The sequence below is a fragment of the Clavelina lepadiformis genome, chromosome 3 (assembly GCF_947623445.1).
Source record: "Clavelina lepadiformis chromosome 3, kaClaLepa1.1, whole genome shotgun sequence".
NCBI classification, from domain to species: Eukaryota; Metazoa; Chordata; class Ascidiacea; order Aplousobranchia; family Clavelinidae; genus Clavelina; species Clavelina lepadiformis.
The window spans coordinates 15,130,556-15,151,832 of record NC_135242.1 but is presented as its reverse complement, the minus strand read 5'-3'; the positions used below and the strand labels follow the sequence as shown (position 1 = coordinate 15,151,832).

At 35.7% G+C, this 21,277-nt stretch overlaps 2 protein-coding genes across 8 annotated transcripts; one reads left to right on the top strand and one right to left on the bottom strand.

Annotated features, from left to right (window-relative positions):
• The first annotated feature begins 682 nt into the window (after window positions 1-682).
• On the top strand, window positions 683-6,885 carry LOC143449029 (uncharacterized). 2 transcript variants are annotated; one of them, XM_076949055.1, is made up of 12 exons: window positions 684-2,203; window positions 2,434-2,638; window positions 2,764-3,014; window positions 4,307-4,415; window positions 4,512-4,738; window positions 4,817-4,954; window positions 5,039-5,209; window positions 5,392-5,534; window positions 5,649-5,751; window positions 6,046-6,129; window positions 6,370-6,441; window positions 6,744-6,885. In XM_076949055.1, exons 1-11 carry the CDS (start codon window positions 2,186-2,188, stop codon window positions 6,379-6,381), a joined length of 1,461 nt encoding a protein of 486 aa, XP_076805170.1. In that variant the 5' UTR covers window positions 684-2,185; the 3' UTR covers window positions 6,382-6,441; window positions 6,744-6,885. The 2 variants fall into 2 exon arrangements, with proteins under 2 accessions (XP_076805169.1, XP_076805170.1); XM_076949054.1 differs by lacking the exons at window positions 6,370-6,441; window positions 6,744-6,885 and having other exon boundaries at window positions 683-2,203; window positions 6,046-6,257.
• Window positions 6,886-10,738: 3,853 nt separating this feature from the next.
• On the bottom strand, window positions 10,739-16,491 carry LOC143448812 (uncharacterized). 6 transcript variants are annotated; one of them, XM_076948699.1, is made up of 7 exons: window positions 15,832-16,316; window positions 14,037-14,166; window positions 12,583-12,752; window positions 12,357-12,507; window positions 12,041-12,112; window positions 11,680-11,848; window positions 10,739-11,582 (listed from the first exon to the last, which is right to left on the bottom strand). In XM_076948699.1, the coding sequence occupies exons 3-7, from the start codon at window positions 12,655-12,657 to the stop codon at window positions 11,510-11,512; spliced, it is 540 nt and encodes a 179-aa protein (XP_076804814.1). In that variant the 5' UTR covers window positions 12,658-12,752; window positions 14,037-14,166; window positions 15,832-16,316; the 3' UTR covers window positions 10,739-11,509. The 6 variants fall into 6 exon arrangements, with proteins under 6 accessions (XP_076804814.1, XP_076804812.1, XP_076804811.1 ...); XM_076948697.1 differs by lacking the exon at window positions 12,583-12,752 and having other exon boundaries at window positions 15,832-16,491; XM_076948696.1 differs by lacking the exons at window positions 12,583-12,752; window positions 15,832-16,316 and adding an exon at window positions 14,446-15,791.
• Between the last annotated feature and the right edge of the window lie 4,786 nt (window positions 16,492-21,277).

Below are 21,277 nucleotides of genomic sequence, written 5' to 3'. Positions count from 1 at the left end.
ACTGCACCGACACACTAAAATGTTTGCAAGAAGGCCTATATGCCCTATAACTAACTTTGAAACACACTTCAGTAGAATATTAAATATTGCATCTATCATGATGATTGTCAGCTAGTGGTGGTAAGCATCCCGGACTGCTGAGTAATTGAGTTTGGAGCTTTTTTCCCCATCATTAAGTATGAACATTCACCGAAAGCTGTCAAGCCCAATATGTGACATTAACGTTTATGAAAAACAATATTGGGTGCTTCCGTGCCTAACTTTGCAATTTGGGTGACATCTATCTCACCGACTGCCAGTTATACCCATTGTGGAATGCGTGGCAACTACACAATCAAGGTTTTTAAAGACTATGCTTGCTGCACCCGAATATTTCACATGTAGACACTACCTCTTGCAAACACAGGCCACAGTTTCTAGATTTTGCCAACCAAATTGCAAAGTGTACCCCACCCCACCCCTACTCATCCTCCACCTAGTCATTCTAGTTTCAGCCATCTTGCACTTCTAAGATCTCGTTGAAAGGTGCAATGATTTCAGTGTGGTCAGATTCTAAATTCAGAAAAAAACTACAACTGTACATGCCTAGTCGGTTGCAGCTTACGCTATTTGTATTTTGCTAGTCTACTTGGGTCTTGAAATAGACACTTATTTCACTAGCTGCCAGTAGCCGAAGTAAGAAAATACAAATATGAAAAATGGCAGTTTGGCTAGTCTGTCACGTGGAAGGTTTGCTTCTCAGTATTTACGGTTCACAGTTGGGTAGTTGTGAATATAACATTGATTGCATGCATTGTAATTTTTCAACTTAACGGTTACAGCGTTAGACAGAATAATCAACTTTTTCGTTACAGAATCACAACCTTTATCTTTGCGCAGCGTGACTAGAGTTTAGTAACTGAACTTGTTTTTGTCTAAGTTTCAACTTTTTTATTTGAATTTTTTATATTGTATTTCTCGAATTTGAAACTGTATAGTGAATTTGAAATAGCTAACTACGAGCGGTAGCAAGCTGAGCCAGGTGCTTTAACTGCTACATCTTTGAGCTGGCATTTTGTGCAGGAGCTAATTTATAAGTACTAACTGTTTGAAAATCAAGGTCTTCCACACATCACACAGACTTTTGTTACCGGCACAGGATTTCAAGGGCTAGATTAAACATCATGGGTCAGCAGGTTGAGCTCCTGTGAGTCTTGCATAGTTCATTCTCCAGGCCCTGTGTACCCAATTGTAATGAAATGAACCTTGTAAATATTTGCTGGTTACCGTAGTAGAAAGTGTGGTGTAAGACTTAACTTACCTTAAATTGCTTAAATTTAATTTAAAATGTTAGAATTCCATGTTACTTACTTCATAAGCAGATAGAATTTTACTCAATTTTTATTATATATTGTTGGTCTACATGAGCAGATCTTAACCAATGGGCTATTACTAACCTATGCAATCCTTTTATGAACAAAAATTATTTGCACGAAAACGTTTTCTTGTTTATGAGTATATATTGTAGGCTACTGCCACTGGCTAAACAGACCCAAAAAGATGTGGATGACTCACATCTCACTGATTAGAACTTTCAAGTATTAAATATATTGCTGAGATATGTATACCTTGTGTTTGTGGCATATATCATATCAAATTGTCTGGGCAAGCAAGTCGCTGCAATGGTATGCAGGTATCATAAACAATAGACTACACTATGGTATGTACCTCCATGTTAATGCCTTGTTTATTCGTATCACCGGTAAGTTTGGTAATTTATACATACAGTACTTGAAAAACTCGCTAATATAGTTACATTAAATAATAATTATAATCTGCAACACTGTATTGTAAATTATGAATCATGACATAGGATCATAATTTTTTCTTAACTGAGACAGCTATTGAGACCAGGTATTCTCAACTTTTGTGCAATCATATGCAGTATATTTTATATATACATTTGAATGTATTCTTTTTAGCTTTATTTTCAGATATAGGCTTCCCAGCTGATTCAAATTACACTACAAAATCTAACTGAGTTAGTAGTGATCTAACTTTGAAATGAATATTGCACACTCTTACATAACCCCTCCCTCTTTGTAGGATTGAATTTATTGTTGTAATTGTTAGACAAAAATATCTATAGCACAAGAATTTGCCTGTATGTTTACTGCAAATGGAAACTTGACCTACGTGTCAAGAAATGGGAAAAATAAAAGGAGTAAGTACGTTTACTATATTTTACTATGTTTTTTACGTTTTTTATCTAACGTCTGTTTAAATGGGATAGCTAATAAGATAGTAATTAGTTTCTTTTCATACCAATTTCAAGCGTTAATACCAAGAATTTGTTAATCTAAATCAGGGTAGTCCTGTTATTTTTTCTACATGGGGCAGCAATAATAGTGGTTAGAGTAATCAATATATTGATATATCTTTTCCATTGCATAGGGAATTACAAAAGCTAAGTTTCGATATTGGGTAAAAGAACCCAAAAAAAGAAAACGACCCGTTTACCTCTTTGGCAAAACATTTGGTCCAGCGTTGAAACCCAATGCAAACAGTCACATAGTTACAAGAGGTTCTGTGGAAGGTGATCTAACTGCTACAAATCCTGAAATACCAAGCACTAGTAATGTTAACAGTTCTTGTGGAGGTGAATGAAAGAAATAATATAAGGAGATTTACAATATATTTCACATTTTTATGCTACATTTTTTCTGAAAATAATCACTTAACAGTCTTATTGAATACTGCATTTTAATTTTCATGTTATCACAGAGTTGGAAGAAAATTTAAATTACAAAATCAGAAGAGAGAAGCTGTCTTCAGATTGGCGATTAGTTGAAGAAAAGTTGTTTAAGTTGTCCATAACCCTATATTCTCCTGAGCGACGTACTTGCTGTGTATGCTTTGAAGAAGTTGCCAACATAATTCGTTGTGGAGATTGTGGGCCAAATGTATATTACTGTCGTCAGTGCTGGGATAACTGTCATTCTTTTGTTTGGTATCATTTGCCAGACATATGGATGGTAATTAATAATTATATACAAATATCTTTATTTTTGTAAAGGTTATTCACAAAAAGACCATTCATTTATCTGGATATAAAAGGCCATTAATGTTTGTAAACATTTTAGTGCTGTAGGCAGTCTTAAGAAATGTTTATTAATTTGTCTGTTGATAATCAACAATAATTATTTCAAATGTATATATATAATAAGTTAAATACATTCGTCTACATAAAATAATTTATCATACCTTTAATTAATTACCACAAGAAAAAGTTGTCACTGGCAGAATATTAGAGGAAAAGAAACAGTAGCTTACATTTCTTTAAACTGGTCTAGACAACAATGTCATAGTTGCTTTTTGTGCAGTAGAATGTAAAAACTGTTTGGGTTAATACTGTAAACCAAGTATCTTTGCAATTATTCCTACATTTTTACCGGAATGTATCGAATAATGTTGAACTTAGATCTCTGTTTACAATATTGTTGAAAACATTTTCACAGCTGAGAAATACAAAATGTGTCAAAAATGTATCTGAAGTATAAAAAGTAAAAGACAATACTGGTGCCATATGTATGACACATTTTATTTCATGGCCTTCAAAAGATTCCCCTCCAACACATTTTTCAAAGCCCTTCCATTATACCACTACTACTTACTAATAACACTTTTTTAAATGCTCAAACATCTCCAGGTCTCTGCAAAATCAGTAATAGCAAGACTGGCAGCTGGAGAATGATGTTTGTGCTTGTTCTTTTTTTAGCTGTAAGTTGTTTCAAATCGCTCAATGTCATCAATTATATCAATGATAGGCAGTTATTCAGACAAATCTGGAACAAAAAATTCTGTGCAACAAAGTGAAGCATCCAGGCATGATGAAATTATAGAATTAAAGTGGTGAAGGAGATTTTAAGTTAAGCATATATTTAGGGAAAACGTTTTGCAGTTCTTCGTTAAAGTTTAGCTGCTTCTGCTCACAATGTATCACAGAAGACAGTTGGAGTAAGATAAGGTTGTAAATGATTGCTTTTTGAGACAGCCTAAATATTTCAGTGTAGAAGCCATGTTACACGAAACCAAAAAAATGTGTTGTTGTGGTATTTGACCACATAGGAAAACAAAATTAAGCGGTAAGCTTCTACCCATGTTAAAATCGTTGATTAAAACAGACTTAGTTTTTTTACAGAACTATTCCTGTATTTCTTGTGTATGTACCAATATCACTTAGTTAAAATATCCAAACATCCTCTTGCAATTTTAGTCAACATATTACTTGTAACACATTGTTAATGGTATTATTTACACTTTACAGGGTAACATGTTTTGCAAAATGGTCACTCCGGTACGACTTTTGAAGAGATTTGATGGTCATGAATGTCAGTCAAGTTACACTCGACACATTACAGTGGTTGATTACAAAGGTATAATTTTTATTATTCCTTTGCATTTATTATAAATCATCTCTGCCATTCTTTCATCCATTGTTTTCTTGTTCATTGGCAAAGTTTGCATTTTAGGTTTTGAAAATGTGGTTTCTGTACAATTTTGCTATTGTGAGAGTGAGCCTGAAACTCTGTTAAGATTAAATCTGTGGACCTGTTCGCCCAAAAAGCCTAAACTAGCAGTATCCATTGACCTATTGGAATACTTTCGAGCCTTGTGTCTCGAAAAACATCTTTCCACTGAAGGATTTTGCCATGCTCTTGAAAATAGATTTTTGCGAGTACCTGGATATACAGCAGGGGTTAGCACTTTTTAGTGTTTTGTATTTCTAAGAAAATCCGAAACAACCTGTGGATGTTTCTTGTTTTTTTTGTTTTAGGTAAAGTCTTTGTCAAGAGTTTTGCTACAAGAAGTGGTTGAGGCATATAGACACCATGTCTATAAGCTGCAACATCTGCATGGTTTGGTCTCTTCTGATGATATAGATACGGGTACCCTGTGTCCAGCATGTGAAGGGGTAAAGCTAAGAAGTGTGATTGAAAGTTCCCAGGCCTCTGTGATCGAGTGTAAATGCTTGGCTTTAACTGCGTTTTGTTGGTAGAATCCTGAAGGTATGCGGACATATTGCTTAGATGCAAATTTTGGTTTGGTGAGAAGAATTTTGTCCGGGAGTAAAAGCTGTGATCCTCACCACAAACAATCTTTTTTTTTAAACCAAAACGAAGTCGACAGCTTTGTAGACACCTATGATGAAAACAAATATGGCTCGGCTGTAAGTTATTTCTTAACAGTATGTACCAAAATGCATTAAAAATGTTAAATCAAGTACATAACTTCAACAATTGATTTCCAATCATATTGTTATGGTCCTATTATACATTTCAAGGAATTTCATGCATATTTATAAGAATAAATGCTGCATACTTATGCATTAATTAGAATCATTATTTTTAGTCCAAAAATTGCAATGACTTTCAAGCAGGCAGCATCATTAGATCGAAATCTAAAAGCAGTAAACTGGCTATCAAAGGTGTATTTGGTGTTTGTTGTAAACATGAGTTTCCGACAATGTTTTTTGACTTAAAACATGGTGAAAGGTAAAGTGTACATTCTTGCTTTAGTTGTTTTGTGGAAGGTGTATTACTACGGTATATGTAGAATTTGTGTATTAGTATTTGTAAACAATGTTTTTAAAACTGATTCTGTTGCAGGCTAGCATATGCAGTTTTAGCTATTGAAAAACTTCTGGAAAGAAACGAAAATAAAATAAGAGTTTTCTATGACATAGCTTGCAAACTGAAAGGTCATCTTCAGGTATACCTTTAAGAATTTACACATGATATTGTGTTAGTATGGCAACATTGATATACGTTTAAATTATAGGTATACAACCCATTTTTCGAAACATATTTTATTTGTAAGCAATCTACTCCTGGGTCATTGATTGCATGTCATTAGTGTTCTTAATGTTAGTGCATACTGCAGACGATGCTGTATGTGCAAGTTAGTTAATCATTTTTGCTTACATAAAATACTGCATTTATGTTTAAATAATAATTAAGATTTTGTGATTTTCTTTCTGGATTCCAATATGATTTCATTATTTAGGTCCGAAAAAACTTTGCAATTCTTAATAAAATAACATTTGCAGTACCTGTTTTTCATTCATATGGCCATATTTTCTCTTGTCAGGTAAACATGATATTTTATACCTATATATTGTACAACTGTTAGGTCAAAGTCTTTTAGTTTTATTACACTGAGCACAAGAAATTCACCGAAAATATTAAGGTCTAATTTTGAAAAACTTGTTGTCTGTATGACAAAATCTTTATATAATGATGTTGAACATACAAATTTAAGTACTGAATCCTTTAGGAATAGAATTTTGTATAATTGTATAGGAAACTATATAATTTTGTTAATTTGTAGAGAAGAAGTTGAAGATTTGACCAAGGAAATAACGTCTGAAATACTTTCTGGAAAAGTTGACCAAATTGCTAAGTAAGCTGAAGGACATATCAATGTTAAATTGAGTTACTACAATAATTCCCCAGACATAAACGAATATTGTTACTTCCCACTGCTGCAACATCAGAAACCATTAGAAAAGCTTATAAAACAGTAACAACAGTGTATCCACCAAATTTACTGTGATAAAGTTAAAACCCACACAATGATGGTGAAAATACAGTATATGGGAGTTCAATTGCCAAGAGTATTGTTTGCCAGGACATGATATATGCTTTCTTCATCGATGTATTGCATGTTCTTCTATTTTACATATTGTATGCGTTGTTTTGTAGACTTGACAGTCATCTTTCCAAAGTTGAAGTAGAAAACGGTATATTGATTCGTTGGGATGTAAAAGATGATATGATGCTTAAATATTTGTCAAGTGCTGTGAAGAAAAAAAGAGCAGAAATTTTGGAGAACATTTATAAATTAAATATCGAAAGAAAATTTTTATCTACTTTGATTCAAAAATACCCAGGTAATTTGTGCATGCACTATGCATGGGGTTACATTATCGATAAAGCTACTGTTCTGTTATTTTCAAGTTTGTACATGATGATTTTTCAGCTGGTCAAACAATTGTTCAACGACTAGTGCGAAGCATCAGGAAGGTTAACAACAACATTCGTCATCAGATTACTATGTATAATAAATACCAGAATGTTCCACAAAATGAAATGAAAAGCATAACTTTTGAAATGGTTGTCGGGTCTGGGCCAGTTAAAAACGTACCTGGTTTTATTGAAAAAAAAATCAAGGAACAACATTGCATTCGGGAAAGGTGCAAAGAAGAAATGTGTCATTTAAAAGAAGATATGACAAGTGTGATGAACTTCTATCAAAAGCAAATAAACATAGTGTCTAATCTTGTAGAAGGCTGTGAGGTTGTGGAACCATATGTGGTTACCCATCAGTTGCAAGCAGAGATCGAACTTCTTTCTTTCATAAATGACATTAAGGGCACAGTACCTTTTCAAGCAAATACACCTCTGCTCAATGAGAAGCTAGGCACTTCCGATATGGCAAAATTGGACCCAATGGAGAAAGAAGATGATGAAAGTGAATCACCAATAAATTTATCTGAGCTTCAACACATTTTAACTGAATTTGGCTCGGAAAGCGAAGGTTCAGATAACGAAGATGAAGCTTAAACTAATTAGTTTTAACCCGTGTCCTTGAGTCAGTTATGCCACAAAATTACGTTTAACTGCATTTGTTTCCATTTTTTTGTACGCATTTCAGTTATTAAACGTTCATTACATATATACTTGCCATATGTTTGTTTTGCCTCAGAAACGTTTCCTAGGCAGTAGGCAGTCTATCAAATATTTCGCCTTTAATTGTCGGAAAGGAAGAGTACGATGATTGCAAAAAGGAGCAATGCACGTCGACCTAAAACGTGGAAAGACCTTGACCCTTTGTGCTATAACGGTGAAAGGTTAACGACGGCTACCCAACACACCAAGCGTTTCACGGTGATACTGTACCAAATAAGATTTTAGGAAACTTACAGAACGTGCTCGTTGTTGATAGGCACATGGACGGTTAAAATAGAACTCGGTTATAAGAAACAGCATTTTAGGGATTAAGACCCCGCTTCTGTTGCCAGAACACATCAAACCCTCAGAGTTCAAGCATTCTCTAATTTCGATGAAACTGTCCAGTAAATGAGCATGCAAAATTTAGTACACTCTGTATTTTGTCACTCTTTCGCTGTAAGCTTACTTGTTTAACTTTCAATTATAAACGTGCGTGGGATCAACAAACTTCTTATTAGTCTATACTTTTGCTGGCCAAAGCAAAAATGTTACCGGTATAACTTTTTTTAATTAGATACAGGCTAAGGCTTATAATAATTGGCGTTGGTTTCTTTAATGAATGAAAAATGCACAATTTTTCTTAAAACAGTCCGCACAAAAAATGAATTTTTTTTTTAAATTGTTGCGATTAACCATGCCTAATTTGTTTATTCAATATTTCAATGCTGTTTTATTCTCTTAGAGCTACAATCATGGAAAATTTTCATTTCCGTGTCAAAATCTTCACCTAGTAAATAACAAAAAAAGTAGTATTTGTCGTCGTGTGATCCAGTTGTTATTCAGCCCATCAAGCTGAATGGAAAAGAGTGGAAGCACAGGAGGTTGGATGCCGGCAACTTGCTGACCGCAAGGAAGAGAAGGTTTTCCAATGATATGGGACCCAGACATCCAGTACGTTAAACATCGTAGTATGCAAAATACCGTTTATGACAATGTGGACTTGGTGGTTGTGTGATGCGACACCAGACACAAGTGCAGTAAGCTACTCAGCGATGGAGTAAAGTAAAACCATAGCTTTTTTACGGAGAGTAGCAGCCTAGTGCCCGAGCAAAAGGTATCATTTGTCTTTTCAAGGCGATCCGGGATATTCGTTTCTTGCGTAGTGACTCAAGTTGTCGACAAAACGTGAGCCAACTGTTCGAGTTCGACAAAACGTGAGCGAACTGTTATTCCGACTTATTTGGGGACTGGACAGAAGAGCGCGTAGATGTTTAAGAAGGAGTGCCATCGATCCTTGTGGGATCCCGTCTTTAAGGCGTCATAGCTTGTTTCGCTTATTGTGACCTGGGGTGAAGGTACTTCTCCGTTTGTAAACTAGCTCCATGGTTATACGGATTATGTACCTGTTTTGTCTGGGAGTAGACGCAGCGGCTTGCAGGCAAAGCTTCGGTGCCATACTGTATCATAGGCAGCTGTAAGTTTATGAAGTACAGCACCAGCCTTTTTGTTAATCCCGAAGCTTTTCGCGATGTTCTGGGTCATAAGGGTGACCTGGAATTCAGCCAGGGGAGAAGTTGTCGATTATGGGTTCGACGCAGGGGTAGACCAAGCGTTTGCGGACTTTCAAGAGGACACACAAAAGAGATAGGGGCAACAACTCTTCGGGCCCTAAATCACGATGATAAAAGCTCTTGAAATTTTGTGACCCAGAACCTTGCTTGGCTTTGTTTGATAGAGCACAGCAGCGAAGTCATTTGGAGAGAAATGGCCAGAGATGTTTTCGCCATCAGGGGTTTCTAACCTCTAAAGGTCAGACACTTCTTTTCCAACAAGTTTGGTCCCTCTTTTCGTGTATTCCGCATTCAGTCAGTTGCGTGGCGAATGTGTTGGATGAGAAAAAGCGCGGGCGTATTGAGTAAGCTGACCGGCCAGCGAAATTGTTCAAGACACTGTGAGGAGTATTGATAGTATTGAGCTTATAGGTCTGTCCACAGCGCTAGCTTCTTGGGATTGGGTCTCTGCAAGACCGAAGGGGCTGCTTTACTAGAAGCGGTATCTACAGCGTCAAGAGAAAAGAACGGTGGTAAAGGACGTGATGTGGTGTGTCACTAAGTTTTAAAGTTATAATTGCTGAAGCGATGCAATAAATAATAACAGTAGGTTGTAAGTCTTGCCAAGGTTTCTCTTTTGATATTTTATTAAAATACAGATTTAATAAAAAAAAACTAACCATTTGAGAAAATTTTCTTTTCGTTAAACTTATTCATAATTGTAATAGTTGGCAAAACCGGCAAAAAGATCTAAAAATGCGTTTTATTGATCTTGTTTTACCATGTGAACCCGAAAGAGGATCAAAATGTCATACAACAAAAGGGTTAGAGGCTACTTTTATAAACGCATGTTGAGTGTTAATAAGCATTTCAAATTCCGACATGATATTGTTGGAGATATTTATGACAAACTTGAATTTTATAGCCTTGCAGCGATTGAGCTCGCCTACCTCTTCAATAATATCATGTCATAATATCATATCATACGACAGAAGAGATTATTACGATGAAATGTGTTCGACCCACACGTCAATAAGAGATAAGAGCTTTCAACTTATATTGCATAGAATTTTCATTGTTAGGTTGCGTCCTTTTTAAAGTGGTTAATTTAACCTTCCTAAAAAGGTGTGAGTAACATTTTGAAGTTAACATCACGATCTTCTGTTTTTAATGTGGCCACATCAAAATTAGCATGCGACCAACTTATCAAAGAAACCTCTTATCATGTTACGTCCATTTGTATTCGTCACGTCATTGACTTTTAACGTAATCGCAAGTGTGACTCGTTTAGGCTACATATCAAAGTTTTGCACATATTGCAACTACTTTTTAGTGAAAGTGTCACGAAAAGTGATATTGAACCCCCATATTACTATGGAATTTTGTTAAATTAAGTTAAACGTTAATGTTAAATTAAGCCTTAATAGAAAATCAATGTACCAAAATACAGCAGTGAGTCATTATCACTAAAAATGCTTTGATTCAGCACAGTATATTTTCCGAAAGCGCAGTCAAAAAGTGAAAAGCAAAATTACGAAAATATTGAAGACGGTGAAATAAGTAAAAAAACAACAAACAATTTTAACGAATGTTAACTTTATACAATGACGAAAATGCGGACATAAATAAAGGATGAGGTGCTAAAATGGAATGAATGATCGCAGCTTACGTTAATAATAAAAGACTATAAAAGAGGCACACTACAAATCTAACTGTACAAATAAGGAAAATTAGCGAAAAGTAACTATCCGCTCACCAATACGTGTGTGATATAATTATATACTGTACAGTATATTAGCACAATAGGTTGGTCAGAAGAAATCATTGCACCGTTGTACGGCAATGTAAAAATAACAAACATTACCAAAACGAAACTGGCAAATGATGTACTGTATTTTACGGACCATAAGGCGCACCGGGCTATAAGGCGCATTGTCAATAAATTGCTTTGATTAGTTTTTTGTTCATACATAAGGCGTATCGGACTATAAGGGCATATGGCTATAAGGCACATGTGTTACCGTATAAAGCTCATTAAAATACGTTGTGAGCATGCGCATACGCATTATGATCCATACATTAGGCGCACCGGCTTATAAGGCGCACGATCAATCTATGAGGAGAAAAAAGGATTTAAAGTGCGCCTTATGGTCCGTAAAATACGGGAATTTTTACTCGTTATACATATAACACTGAATCACGAACAAATTACCAATCTACTGTTCTATGTGTTGGTTCAGCAAAGTGCTAATGTTCCTCATTTTCACATTCTTCCGTTGTCACCAAAAGAACTAAATTGTTTTCTGCCAGCTCCAAATTACTATAAAGAGCAACAAGTATAACAGAAAGCGCACAGCGTAAAATTTGCAATGTAATCCCTTTATGCATGCAAAGATTACAGAAATCCCATCACTTACCCCCTTTTCATAATTATAATATTTTCTTGCTCATCTATAATTTTCTGGCAATCGACTGGACCATAACTGCCGGGATTTCGAAAGGGGATTCCACAAGGCATTCCAGTGATGCTGAACTCGTTAATTTTAGCATACGGCATACGTCCATTGGATTTGTGCATTGTCTCACCTGTAAAGCACCAGAGCAAAGATACCAAGGCATGCACAAACACAACTTAATATAATTAAGATGAAACAATTAGCATCAATTCTATTGTATTACATTCTATTGCTTGGAAAAATACGCAACACTAATAATAAAATTTTTTATTTCACACCGTTAGGCTAAAGAAAGACAATTTGTTGGCATAAAAAGACTTACAATATTTCTTATTAAAATTTTTTCGAACTTTCATTTGCAATTCGGTGTTTTTTTGTCTTGAAGTACTGCAAGCTGTATACAAATATATAGCATACGTTACTTCTAATGAAAATTTTTTCATACTTTATGATTAACATGATTAATAATGACACTAATATCATTCAGGTTCATATGCAAAAAAAATCTTCAATGAGTTAAAGTTAAAAAATAAGTGCTATAAAAGTTCCTTTTAATATATGCTTGCAGTAAATGTAACTGTAGTTAATCATGTTCTTGCAAATGTTTAGAAATATCACAGTAAATTACATAAAATTACCTTTTCCGCAATGTAATATCTCAATAAAGCCACTTTGAACACTTGGCTCCAAGAAATATGGCCTTACATCCCTGCTTCCAAATGCATTGAATGTATCGTTAACAAATGCCATTCCACCAACGGCCACACCAATTTCTTCAAGTTCACCACACTAAAACAGGAACAAGTTACCTTTGTTTCTTGTACAGCACGATTACACCATAGTATAATATGAACAGCAACATACAGCTTGAATTATTCGAGCAATGGCATTTTGTCTAAGTTTTTTTTTCATATTTCCATCCATTTCATTTGGTGGCATGGAACTTTCAGAATTGAAGGTCTTCGCTTTCTCTTTCCAAACTTGTTTCGTTTGCTTCGGAAGTTCTCTCCACCTGCTACCCCAGAGTTTGAAATCTTGAAAAACAGCAATTAAAAATTAGTACAGAACATTTGAAAGCTTTATAAAAAAATGAACATAAATTGAAAGTAAGAAACACTGAAAACAGGTAAGACCTTACTTCATGCAAAACACTTTGATAACTTGTCTAAACTAGTACTTTCATTGTTCAGCTGTTAACATAGTGAAACCTTCATTTATGTAAATCTTGAAGTTGAGTAGAAGCTTACAACTCTTAAGATTTAACAGCGTCAATCAATGTTAACATCTTCGATATCTAAGGCTTTCTAATAACCAACATAACAGTAAACACATTTTTGGAAATTCATTACACACGTATCATGTGAGGTCACAAATAGCATGCACTTCAAGTCATGCATCATTCATTATGTATCATGCTCTTCACTAATCGAACTAACACTGTGACACAAGTTTCACAATCAAACCGAGAAAAAAAAATTACGACATGCAAATTTAGTAACGAACACAGTAAGCATGAAATCAATGAATGCAATATATCAGGTGAAAAACAATGAAAATTATTTTCAGTGAGAACTACATTTGTGCATTTAACGACATAATGCTAATGACTCAATGAAGCAAGCGATCAATTAAGCAAACCAGCCAGAATATCAGACCTTGTACATATCTTAAATGAAACACATGTGATGCTGTCTAGAAGCTTCTCCCTTGAAAATTTGGGAAGAAATCATGCAACTGTATTAAAAATACCAATATTCTGTTTCTTAATGGAAGAACAAAATAGATTGTAGCCTGTGAATCTTCGTTTTCGAAAAGGTTTAACTTTTTGAACCCTTGGCCTTATTGATGCATTGTAATTGTAAATCCAGCGCTAAAACACAGCAGTTGTCAAAACGCTAGTAAACAAGCGGCAAAAGTATTTAGTAGTGGCAGTTTAACATACCATCATACAAGAGATCTGAGAAAGGGACACACTTTAATCATTTTGTAAGATCATGCAATAAACATGCAATAACTACTTTAAGTTGGAGAGTTGTCCCGGACAAGGAACGGAGCTTTTTGTCAGCCAACAAGATTATTTTGGCGAAGACAACTGTTGCAATCTTTGAACTTAAAGTACGTAATGGCATCTTTCAACCAGAGTTCTATCATAATAGCCTACTTCAAGCGGAAATTACAGCATAGAGTTACAGTAATGAACTGTAACTTGTTTGTAAAGCAGGGAGTGCAGTTCTACAGCTTGCGGTAATACTGAAAGAGCTGATAACTACAGCAAGTATGAATTATGGCAATTAAAACTTTAATCTACGATGAATCACCTTGATTTGGTTTTTACTTAAACCAGTATTAATGGTTGCTTCATTGAGGTGCTCTGACTTTGCAGTTCTCATACCTTTTGTTTCCCACAAAGATATAAGCATATCCCGCTGGCTTTGTGAAATGTCCTTACTGAACAATGCAAATCAAATTATTAATAAGTGAGACACAAAAATTTTTTTTTTTAAATTGAAAACACAGGTTGTCTGTATCTACACGAAATATCTTACGTCCATCTGGACGGCAATTTAGAATAGCGTTTTATTAACACTTTTAGTGACTTGTATGCAAATAAACAGAGTGACATGAAAAAAATGCCATACTAACAATTACTTATTTATGACCAAAGATCGAATTAAATATACAACAGATATATACATATAAGTTAGCTATTATACATGAAGAACTAACCGAGTTCTTCTAGTGCTTGCCATGTTACTCAGAAAAGAGCAAATAGTACGACAAAATTTTAACAATTTTACAAAAATTAAAACATGCAATAAACTAAACTGTTTGGATAAAAATTAGTTTTGTAAGAAGTAATCACCACTCAATATGAATTAAGAATAGAACATACACACATAAAGATAGTCATCCTAATAAATAATATAACTTAGGGCACATGTTGCAATAAAAGCAAACGCTCAACACTAAAGTCTTACAGATGTCAAAAATTTACTGTGCACAGATATGATTTTCTTGGTGCTTGGTAATCAACAGTAAGCGCATGTTTCAACTTCAACTCCTTTTCAAATCATAAAGGCTTCAAAGATTATCAAGAAGTTTGGCCAACCCTTTTATGTATATGGTACACATAAGTCTTTTCCTACAGCACTATAGTATTACAATACCACAATGTTCTTTTGGCTAATAGCTTATATGCACATACTTTGATGTGAATTAAACACTTCGGTGAGGTCATTGTCTGTCTCAGCACAACCAAGTTATGGGCATTGATGCTATAAAAATGTAAAAATATAAGCGATAGTAGCTGTGACATGAAATGACAAATGTTTCAAATCAATTTACTTGATATTTGTTTGTAATAAGCGATTGTTTTTCGGAGTAAATAGCCATTTATCTGCACAACTTCTTTGACCAGCTTTTTGTTTAAATAGGCCATTCTTGAATGCAGTTGAGAATAAATTGCCAGCATTACTGTTCAAAGTGGATGGCTTTTAAGAGGTGGCAAGTTGTATTTAATCGGGGCTTTTATCAAGCAATAAGCATGGATGTTTTAACTAAAATCCATTATATCATATATATTGTAGTAACCGGAGCCCTTCAAAAACTTTGCTAATCGTAACTTTCTTAATTGAAATGTTTGGTCTGAAAAGCATACAAAGTAGGTGGCTTCAGGAAGAAATTGAGTTTTATTTTGAAAACAGTACACCAAAATGAAGTGCTATTTTCAATCCTCGCAGAAAAGCAATCGTTTAGACAACAACAACCTTTTATTTGTGGTAATTTTGATGGCAGCCACTTGAGATGGTTGCTTTCGCATGGACTAAGAATCAAATCAAGAGCACTAGAGCCAAAGTACACATTTCAGTAATAACTCTAAACATTCTCTTGGAAAGGTAGAACAAATCTTACTGACACTTTTTAGTCGGAGGTAGTGGTATATTTTGAAATAATTTGAAGAATATGTAAAACAGATAATAAAAAAGTCAAGACAGGCTTCAGAATTTCATGGTCCCAAACTAGGGTAAAGTTGGTACAACAACAAAGGTCAGTAAAGGGATACACATGAAAAAACGTTTCCAAATTAAACAACTTCATGCATTATGTATTTACTTCCAAGTGAAGTTTCTCCCAAAATAGCCAAGTTTCAGTCATTCACAATGTGCATCAAACAGAAGATTTCAGCTGGCAAACAATGTTTGGTGGTGGATAATGTTGCATTCCAAACAAATTAAAAAATTTAAATAGTTTTAATTTAAGAATTTAAAATACGAAATCAAATCAAAATATTTTACTGTTGACAATAATTATTACCATCAAAAAAACTCTGCATAACACTGGCCTGCATTTTTCAACTTCAAAATTTTTTTTTCACTAAAAACATGCAAATATAGCTAATTTTGGGGCGCTGATTCCGAATCTGTGGTCCGTTTTATTCTAGCACATCAGGTTTTTGAGATAACTGTTACACGTGATATAGCGTTTTTGGTGAACAATCGCAAATAATGTAAGGTGTACAACAAGCTTGACTCGAAAAAATTCACAGTTTGCACAGAATTGTTACACATCTTTGTCTTCTTATGATAACACAATAAAGATTTTTGAAATATGACAGCAATAACGATATAATCCAGTAAAATGATTATTATTGAAAGCACAGCGGTTCACTACCTCGGTATCTATTTTATTGAAAATGCGCGTCTACCTGATTTTCTCACATATATAGTAGAGTCTTCTCTTTTAAGACACCAGCAGTAGTCAGCAATCATGCTGACATTCCACTTACTCTGATAGCATTCCTCTATCACCAGTATCTCTTGGTGAAAACGTTCACCTTGTTCCTCACTAAACTTCCCACAGTTATCTGGAAAGTAGTCTAGGTGGGAGGGTGAAAAGTGCATTTTGACGCTCATCCTACCCCCAAGTTTTTGTAAGGCATCGAGCATATCTGTAATAAGCTGTTTGTAATTGGAGGCTCCGTTATTTCCATGGAACTGCTGGATAACAGCTTTTAACCCCTTCCAGGCTTGCAATTCCGTTATAGACTTTTTTTTCGAAATCTTCACCCTTCAACAGTTCTCTGATTTGAGGTCCAGTGAAAATACCTGCTTGCAGCTTAGCTTCGGATAAAGACGAAAACTTTTCTTGCAAGTACCTAAATCCTTCTCCGTATTTGTCCATACCTTTCACAAAGTTTTTCATGCACTCAAACTTAATGTGCAAGGGCGGTAAAAAAACTTTTGCTGGAGCAACAAGAGGATGTGCCTTCACATTCTTAGATCCAGGCAGAAACTCATCTCTTGCTGGCCACAATTTCCGAGTAAAGTGGGAAGTATCTGCCCTACTGTCCCAGAGATAAAGAAAACAGGGAAATTTAGTGTAGTATAGTATGAGAGCTACAACTTTTAAATCAGCACATATCAACCAGTTATGCTCTTGGTACTTTATCATTTGCAACAGAACTACTGTTTTCATACGTTTCTGACATCTCAGTAGAATGTGCAACAGGTAGATGGCACAGATGGCCCATTGTACAGCAACACAGCTTTCATGCTCGTCTTCCAAGAATCTATGAACAGTCTCCAATCTTCTGCTGAATATAATATCCCAAATGTTTCAACTAAACCCTGAACATTCTTCCAATAAGCCAGAGTATTTTCTTTACTAAAAAATTCTGTAAATTTTTTCTTTCTGTGGCGGTACCAAACAAAACTTGTACCCTTTTCTAGAAGATTCTTTTCCTTTAATCTTGATGCTAGAAGTTGTGCATATTCTTTTGAAAGATATAACTCTCTTGTGAGATCATTCAGCTGAGTTTGTGAAAACAGCTTTGGAGAGTTATCGTTTATTCCTTCCTGATTGTGCTCTCCATCACCTGCACTTCTTTCAGATTCTGAGGAGCTTTGCATCTCTGTTAGAGGATTCGGCACAGGAATTTCATCACAATGTGGTACAGGCCTCAATGCTGACTTTAAATTAGGGTACTTGATATTGGATTTGTTTCTTCTGTTAAACCCCTTAATACACCATACAAAAATAACAGTCATTGCGATGGTTTTTTTGCTCCCTACATACCATAGGGACGCCAAAGGGAAGGCTCTTGAGTTTTTTCTGGTACCACATACGTAGCTTTGATGCACATACGTAGCTCGTTGTGATAACAAAATTTATCTTGATAAATTATATCCTTTTGACAAAAAAGTGGGTAGTTAAACGTAAAAGCGAAAAATTATGTGGTTTTTCGACCGTAACTTTAAAACCTGATGTGACAGGCAAAAACGGATGGCATTTTTGAAATCAGCGCACCAAAATTAGCTAGAAAACGTTGGCATCATACAGAATAAAATTTTCATGCAGACCAGTGTAATCTAACAAAACCTTCCTTTGTCTTAAGTTAAAAAGCAATGAAGCACATTCAAAAGTAATCAATTTCGCTAAGCGCAGCATCTTACATCGATCAGCAGAAAAATTCTCGGACAGCAGTTTTTGCCACAGCGTGTGCTCTGACTTACTCTGACTGCTGGTTGGTCACTATGTTTTGTTGTCTCTCTTTAAATTATTTTCTCCTAATCTCACTTGATGCCACTACTAACAGCATGATCTGCATATCAACAAGCACTTCCCAGATGTCTGCGTTGATGCCTGTCCTTTTTGGGTACGTTTGAAAACATCCCTGATGTGTAGTGCGGTACGAACTACACAGTATCGCTTAGTGGCTTGTTTACCATAGAAGGTCTTGAAGTATATCAGCATCCTTGCTGTGACTCACATGACTGAGTAAGCGCAAACAATGTCAACAGAGCAAGTTATGTATGCTGAGCGAGTCCCCAGCAGATATGGACCTTGCCTCATGACACATGACTGTGATAATGACAGCATCTTTGCCAATAGACTAATTGTTCTTAATGAATCGAGATAAATAATTATAATTAATTACCCATCACAGTTGAGCCAAGTGGTGAGTGAACTTAAATAACGACCCACCAAGAGATCGGGTACTCGGCCAAAAATTGGGAAACAGTGAGCTGACCCTTGGCCAATGCATATATCCAAAATTGGAGAATAAAGCTACCAATGAGTGTTAGCATCCATTTACCCTAACACCAAGGTAGCAAAACGTGAGCTTAAAGCTAACATCAACAGCTCACCATGTGACACCTTGCAGAAAATTTAAATCTTTGGTCAAAAAATGACTAATGGGCATTGGGCACCAAATCTACACTGTTATAGTAAACAGCGTCCTGTGACTGGATGTAGACCTATAGAACCCCACAGCATGACAATTTTTCTGTTTTTGTGAGCATTGAACCTGCTGGGCTTCAGTGCGATAGAGTCACTCCGTCCGTACCTTGCACATTATGAAACGGAGCCACTCTGATTGCTCCTCCCGAAACTATTTGCCTCAGCAAAAAAGCAAGCCGGATAAATAAAATCAAGATACCCATTGCTCACTGGCTCTACACTGCTGAGGATGGCGTGGGGGACTTAATTGCCTGCTATCTGGAGATGGTTGTTTCTGCTCAACCCTGTAAAAATAGGGAATGGCAAACATTGTAACTTGTGAACGTAGCACAAAGAAGATTGCAAAATAAAGATTACAACATATCCAGCTATTGTATCCCCACGTTCCCCATGGAATACATAGTCATCAATTTTTGGATGGCAGCATTACCCAGTTGTTACTTGACTCAAGCTCAAACATCTAGTTTGTGTTGCCAAATAACATCTTGCTCAGAGGAAGCAGGCTGATGGTAAAACAGGGATATTTTTACACAAGACATTTATTTTCTAGAGGCCGTTTATTATCATTTTTAATTTGTAATAATCTGCAAACTCATGAATGCATATAATCGACAAATAGCACTCTTTGAGAACGATTGAAACCTTCGTTTGTCGAAAGTCAAGACAAATTAAATGATTGCCTTTTGCTTATGATCTGCATATCAGATGGATTTCCTTTTTGGAATACTACAATGTTAAGTTGCTCATTCACTCCACTCAGGATTTCGAAGTTCTCTGACAATCACACAAGATCACTGTACTCTGCAAGCTCGTTATGTAAGAAAGCAGCAATGTTGAGTAGTAGCCAGCTTTGTAGCCGAATGGTTAGAGCTGGCAATTAGGCAGTGTTCACTACCCAGTAGCACTACCGTTGTTATGCCCTTGGGGTATTACCAATGCTTGCTCCAGTTCAGTGCTTCTGATAAACATACCTAAATTCAAGCAATAAAAAACATATGTGTATCATTCCAAACTTGCTTGAGAGCTAGCCAGATAAGTGGGGCTGGAGCAATTAAAGATTACCACAAAGGTTAATGGAAGCGAACTAAAATGACATATGAAGTTATACTTCTATCCTAGCCGCCAAATAAAGAAAATCATGTTGATTGCTGTGAAACGCTTTGACCTTATGCCACAGCAGTGGTATGCCACGTGTATATAATTGATGCAATCACACCAGCTTGAAGGCAAAACTATTTCAACCTGATGCTGAATAAAAGCACCATGCAATTACCACAATTCAATTTAATACATTGCATGAGCACTGCAAACCCGAAAAAGTGACTTTTGGCTACTAGAGTACCGGTCTATCGTTGGCTGGATTGCCAGTTCAAACACCATTGTGCATTGCACTGTGCAACAATTAAGCAGTCTTTAGAACTTGCTTGGATTCTACATTCAGTAAGTAAGCATACAGCTATTCCAGTGCCTAGAAGCCCGAGGTAGATAACCTATATCTTGTCTACGAAACAGGACCAATTAAGCAGCGTTAATGCCAGACACACCAAACGCATGAAAGAACTGAAATCGAAAACTAGGCTATTTTGTTCATTTCAGCCTTTTCAGATTTTTAGTGAGATCCGTTTATAGTTTGTGCAAGGCATTCCAACGTGCATCAATCACTATACAAACCTTATCCATACATACCGGTATAGATCTCAGTAGTCTACAACAGTAGCCTAACAGTAGCCTAAGCCATCCAATCGTACCGTACGATGACCAGCCACAGCAGTTCGACTGGATTACTTATTCGACCTATCGCTCGGTTGGATTACTCATACCAACACGATTAACCTTCCAACAATTATTTTAAGAGATGGAAATATTCTTTTTAGCCCATACGAATGGGTAATCCGTGCAATCTTTTTTCCCTTTCCTATGGGCTAATCCTTGACGAAGCGGGTGGTAATAACCAGAACTTGCACAAAGGCAAACAGGTTGGTTGCCATAAAATATACAAGTTCGCTTGAACCGTAAAATTGAATTGAAACTGTTTTGAAACCGTGCATATAGTTTGGTGATTTTACAGTATTTTAAACAGATTTTTTAAAACTCGCTGTATATAAAGCACAAATTTTCACATTAAAGTTTGCCACCAATAAATTACAACACGTTTCATGATATCACAGGAATGTGACGTTGCACGCGGCAGAAAGAAGAGGAGAAGATGAACAGTCGGATTTGGTTGCTGATGGGAACAGATCTCATCGACCATCATTCTATAAGTAGTTGCTGCTGTCTTAGCGTTCTTGACTTACCGCTGACCAGCTAAACATTT